This window comes from Populus trichocarpa, chromosome 18, assembly GCF_000002775.5.
Source record: "Populus trichocarpa isolate Nisqually-1 chromosome 18, P.trichocarpa_v4.1, whole genome shotgun sequence".
Lineage (NCBI taxonomy): Eukaryota > Viridiplantae > Streptophyta > Magnoliopsida > Malpighiales > Salicaceae > Populus > Populus trichocarpa.
The window spans coordinates 2,871,269-2,877,418 of NC_037302.2; the positions used below are offsets into that span (position 1 = coordinate 2,871,269).

At 36.3% G+C, this 6,150-nt stretch overlaps 1 protein-coding gene across 1 annotated transcript; it reads left to right on the top strand.

Moving 5' to 3' along the window:
• Positions 1–1,904: 1,904 nt before the first annotated feature.
• On the top strand, positions 1,905–5,889 carry LOC7462947 (indole-3-pyruvate monooxygenase YUCCA6). The gene is made up of 4 exons (XM_024590027.2): positions 1,905–3,108; positions 3,994–4,242; positions 4,769–4,891; positions 5,051–5,889. The coding sequence occupies exons 1-4, from the start codon at positions 2,422–2,424 to the stop codon at positions 5,303–5,305; spliced, it is 1,314 nt and encodes a 437-aa protein (XP_024445795.1). The 5' UTR covers positions 1,905–2,421; the 3' UTR covers positions 5,306–5,889.
• The last annotated feature ends 261 nt before the right edge of the window (positions 5,890–6,150 follow it).

The following is a 6,150-nucleotide window of genomic DNA, read 5'->3' on the forward strand; positions in this document are numbered from 1 at the left end:
AAAAGCTTCAAATTCCACATTGAAAAAATAATTTTTTTTCTTGGGAACATAGAGTATATATACTAAAGGGTTTCAAATGTCACATTGAAAAATCATAACTTTTTTCTTATGAACATAGAGTATATATACGAAAGGGCTTCAAATCCCACATTGAAAAAATAATTTTTTTCTTGGGAACATAGAGTATATATTCTAAAGGGTTTGAAATCCCAAGTTGAAAAAATAAAATATTTTTCTAATATTTATATAGTGAACTTTAAAAAGTGTTAATAACTAACTAAAGAATATGAAAAAAGAGGGGTACAGGAGAAAAACCACATTTGAAAAAAAAGATCTCATCCGGGTTCGCCCGGGTCATGGTTTAACCTGCTGGGTCAACTGGGTTTTACCGGGTTGTTGCATCGGCTGATCTTTTAACAAATCTGGACCGGTCCAGCCACTGGGTCGACCGGGTCCTGAATCGACCCGTCGGGCCGGGTTGAGTGTTTAATAACTGTAGTGTGTGTGTGTGTGCGCGTGCGCGCGTGCGTGTATAAGCTTTCAATTAATTTTAGTAAAAATAATTTACAATAAACCTATACTAGAACTTGTGATTTAAAATTTTTAGTTAAAATTTTTTCTTATATATTTGTTTTCTAACTTGGTATTAATATTTTCATTTCTTTATTTGTATGTGTGATAATTAAGAGGGAACCACTGAATATTTCAATTTTTATTAAATAAAAAAAATATTATTGATCAAAACTAATTTTAAAGGAGCACAGCCTTCATATTTTAGCTTAGAATTAATCACATTGGTATGAAAAATCAAGGAAACTTTTAAACTGATTTCTTTCGCATGATCTTCAAATTAAATTAACATCGAAGCAACCGGATCATTTGTAGTTTATTTGGGTGTAGTACACCAGTTCATCGCCTTCACCAAATCCTCCAACTAAATAATATTAACAACAACAGAATTCTTGTGATGGTAATCTTTTTTTAAAAAATTATTTTTTTTAATTTTCTTCAAATTAATTTTTTGGGCGTTTTTAGATTTTTTGATGTGTAATGTTAAAAATAATTAAAAAAAATTATTTTAATATAATTTTAAATAAAAAATACTTTAAAAAATAACTATTTTCATACTTCTAAACATAAATTCTCCATTGCATACCACACGTACGTATCTTGACCAACATATCATCTGAAATGTTGCTCCGATTAATTATATGCTGGAAGTCAACTCAGAGTAGAGATAGTTGATTTTCTCATGATTGACTATTGCGATAGAAATTCAGATACTATGAGTACGTCCAATTGAAATTTGAGGCAGGTCATAATTACCCAAATCAAATGCACATGAATGGAAATCTCAGATTTTAAAGGGTTTTTCACTTTTAGCTAGTCTCTGCCCTACTAGTCCATGATTACATCTTTGCCTCGATATTCATGGTGGAAGACATCTCGGCTACAATTCACACTCCACACAAAGCCCAAGTTGGTCCTTGGTCCAACCCATCGCCCACCCACATAATTACATCACATCCATAGATTCAATTTGGAAACCAGACCTTAGTTAGTGCTAACCTTCTTGATTAATGACTCTAATTAATTAAACTACTCCTAATTGTGGCTAATTTAGGACTTTGTTTTGCTAACCCACAACCAATTCTTTTACTAATCCTTGCCCAATGAGGTCTCTAAGTCTCTCTTGTGACAAGTGAAGTGACGTAGATCGATCTCTACTTTTTTCTTATGACTTGAAGCATGGCTGAAGCCCTACATATATTTATATATATTCTATGTCGGTTAATGATAATTAATTAAAATTTTCTTTGGCTTATTTTGGTTAATGATAATTAAATATTTGAGACCCTATACATATAAATATGTCCCCACTGGCATTACTCATCTTTACCACTCAAGCCTCGCTCGTATTTAAGTTCTTCTATGAACAAAGGGAATATATATAGACATATCACCATCTCTCTCACTCTCTCTCTCCCTCTCACATTCATTGTTGAATGCTGATTTTGCCCCGAAGTTCTTTGCTCATCTTCCGGTTTAACCTCCATTGAACAACACAACGCACAGAGAATTCAAAAAAGAAAACAAAAATTATTCTCATAAGTGGATAAGTCCTCTTAATCCACTCCAATATTTAAGGAATTCCCTCGCAAAGCCTAATCTCTCTATAGATAAGAGAGAAATCCATCACTAAATCTCGGCTTAATCTTTCAACTTAGTCCCCCACTTACTCTCTCCCAACATCAACAGCACGTTGTTTGGCCGAAGTGGTTCTCTTCAGTTCTGCTCTTTCTCTTGAACCCAACAACCAAATTAGCTTTGACTCATATTAGTTATAGCTGATACAGTCAATCAGTGTGTTTATAACCCTTTTTTTTAACCACACTTATATATTCAGTTCTTAAACAGATCATGGATTGCTTGAGAGAATTAGAAGGCAAACATGCTCACGATCCTCTATTTGAAAAAATTATGAATAAACCTTCACGTGTATTTGTCCCTGGTCCAGTTATTGTTGGTGCTGGTCCTTCAGGCCTAGCCGTGGCAGCTTGTCTCAAAGAAAAAGGTGTCTTAAGTATGGTACTGGAGAGATCTAGTTGCATAGCATCTTTGTGGCAGTTGAAGACTTATGACCGCCTACGCCTTCACTTACCAAAACAATTCTGTGAGCTTCCTCTCATGGGGTTCCCTAGTGAATTTCCAACTTACCCTACTAAGCAACAATTTCTTCATTATTTAGAGTCATATGCACAAAAGTTTGAGATTGGTCCCCGGTTCAATGAGACTGTGTCACATGCTGAATATGATAAAGTTAATGGGTTTTGGCGCGTGAAGACTGTTGGGAAGAAGCTAGAGGAGACCGAGTATGTGTGCCGCTGGTTGGTGGTGGCGACAGGAGAGAATGCGGAGGCGGTGGTGCCAGAGATTGATGGAATGGGAGAATTTGGAGGGGACATAAAGCATACAAGTTATTACAAAAGTGGAGAAGAGTTTACAGGGAAAAAGGTTTTGGTGGTGGGGTGTGGAAACTCTGGAATGGAAGTTTGTTTGGATCTATGCGATCATAGTGCTAAGCCTTCACTTGTTGTTAGAGATACAGTAAGTACTGCTCATCTTAATTAGTTAAGCATATTGTTCTCTCTTTTTTCTTAAAACTTCATAGCAAAAAAGAAAAAAGAACCCTTTGAAAGGTTAATCCTTAAGCCTTTGGTCTGTTCAAATCCAAATGTTCTGATGGGGAAAAAAACCTCGTTTTGATGATAGAACAATAAGATATACAGGTTTTGTTTTTGAAAAATCAATATAAATATTCAAATCCCTGGTTTCGTATTATTTTCTCCCTTTCAGTCATTTTTCTTAATAAAAAATCCAAATATAAATAACGAATGGAAATGCTTGCAAAATGATCTGTTTTTATTTATTTATAAAATAAAACTCATTAAAAACCTTTTCTGTCCTGGCATGTATGATGTATTTCAGGCTCATTTCTCTCATGGGAGTCTAATAACAATTTCAAATTGGCCTGGTGTGCATAGTGACTTCAAGTTCCAACAGACGCTTTCTTCTCTCTGTTTTTTTTTTTATTTAAAAAATGACAAGGAAAAAAAATAGGGATATGTAATTTTATACATAAAAATAAAAATCCTTGATCTTTCACTTTCTTGGGATTCCCAAGCATGCGCATACAATGGTAAGAATTGTAAGGTTTTGCATGTATATCATAACAATACATCTCCCTTTTGTGTTCCTATAATTAATTTTTCTCTGTAAAGACCTCTAGGCATATTCAGTCATGACCTCGAACGAATTAGCCCACATGTACACACACATCACTCGGGCAACTAGACGGGTCACACCAATATCATCAAACTTTTAGCTCTTTTTTGAGTCATTCTATAGGCTTTCTAAGTTGTAGAAGTAGTAACTTCTTGTCTTTTTCTTTTTTTATAATTTTTGTGGGAATGTTATTTGTTTTGATTGAAGGTGCATGTTCTACCTCGAGAGATGCTGGGCCAATCAACTTTCGGGCTGTCCATGTGGTTGCTCAAGTGGCTGCCTGTGCGCCTTGTCGATCGGTTCCTGCTGATAGTGTCGAGGTTAATGCTCGGTGATACGGCACGATTTGGATTGGAGCGGCCGGAATTAGGTCCCCTTGAACTCAAGAACTTGTCCGGGAAGACCCCGGTATTAGATGTTGGGACACTAGCCAAGATCAAAAGTGGAGACATTAAGGTACTTTCCCAATTATATCACGTATCATATAATGAGCATATCACATCATCACTTTTCATTTTGCTCTCCGTGGCATCATATGTATGTTTGAAATGGATCCTACTGTGCGGAACAATCGGACCGTTTGCTTTTTTTTTTTATTTAATCTGGGGTATTCGGACTAGCTTACGCCCATCACAACTAATCTCCGGACTCACTAAACACCCTGCAAGCCTAGTAGGCAAATAAGACACCTCGGGGGTGACAGACATGCACGCTGAGGCTCGAACCCAGGTGACAGAGGCAAGAAAACCTTGCCTCTGCTGCTGGGTCAGAAGCCTCGATGCACACGTAAGACACTGTTTGCTTTTCTTGATTTCATAGCTAGTGTCGCGTAATTCTAATTCGCTTTTTCTATTTTTTTTAATTAGCTATATATATAAAAAATAGATATGCTGTGTTCGGTGTGGAACTTAATACACTGTATATCCTAGCTAAAAATCCTATTTTTACTGTAGAATTCCTGAATTTTCCTTTGTTGTTTTAGATATGTCCAGAAATTAAGAAGCTAAAACGTCACACGGTAGAGTTTATTGAAGGGAAAACGGAGAATTTTGATGCTATTATCTTAGCAACAGGCTACAAAAGTAATGTGCCATCTTGGCTAAAGGTAACTTTTTTTTTTCTTTATCTTTAGTTCCTCATAATTTCCTTTCTTCTCTAAGTTTCTTATTCTTAAGGATATGTTATTTTTTTGCACCAAGTTGATGATCAAAATGCTAAAGAAAAAGAGGACATGGGCCTTTTTTTTTTGTTTTTTTATTGTCAGGAAGGAGATATGTTCTCGGAAAAAGATGGTTTTCCTAGAAGACCATTTCCAAATGGATGGAAAGGGGAGTGTGGGCTATATGCAGTGGGGTTCACTAAACGTGGAATATTAGGAGCCTCAGTGGATGCTATAAGAATAGCTGAAGACATTGAACGATGCAGAAATGAAGAAGCTGCACCGTGTGATCGGTCAGTTTTGATGAAATCACCACCACCACCACCACCAAGTTTTTCTTGTCTTGAGTTCGATTTATAGAGAATATGTTGATTGAAGAATTATAGCCTATGAGAGGTTCTTCGGATGGTATATGCCAACAGACACAATACTGATCGATGGTGCCAAAGTTGACATGTATCCTTCAACTGAGGAAAAGAGGAAGAGAAGAAAAAAGGTTGCATCGCTAGGGAGAGAGTTTTGCAAGAGAACCCTTATCTTTCCAAGATGACACCAACCAAATTAACCCTTGTGAAGGAGGAATCTGAGAAGGTTGGTGGTGTTGTTTTGGGGGGGACCTCAGCTATATCGATCATGTACAGCTTGTACAATACAATTTTTCTCTAATTAGATATGACTTCTAGAGAGGGAAAAGAATGAAGAGGGCTATAGATTGTTTTGCATAGGTGAGATGATATGATTGTGCTTAACCTTTATTTTGCTTTTCCATGGGTGGGTTTGGGATGAGACTTGTTAACATTTTTCTCAAGTTTTTCTCTAATGTATGCTTCAATTTTTTTTCCCTTTCCTATTGGGGTTTGTCTTGGGATGCATGTCATGGTGACTTTCGAGAGGAGGAATTGATGACTTCTAATTATGAAATCCTTACATATCATGACTCTCCATCTCTCTGTGTTTGGATTTTGAATTCCTTCCTTTCTTGAGGGCTAATCATCTGCCATTTTAGTGACTTGTAGTCGTCTTGATTCTCATTAGCAGCCAGGACCACCACCTTTCATCAGAACCTACATGTGTACGTTTACAACTCCTCAGAATACTATTAAATGAAAGAAATGCCATGCCATTAATATTGCCGCATTCAAACTAACCTCAAATTTGCTCCCAAATATTATTAATTCTCTAATAATAAAGTGGATGAGAGGCCT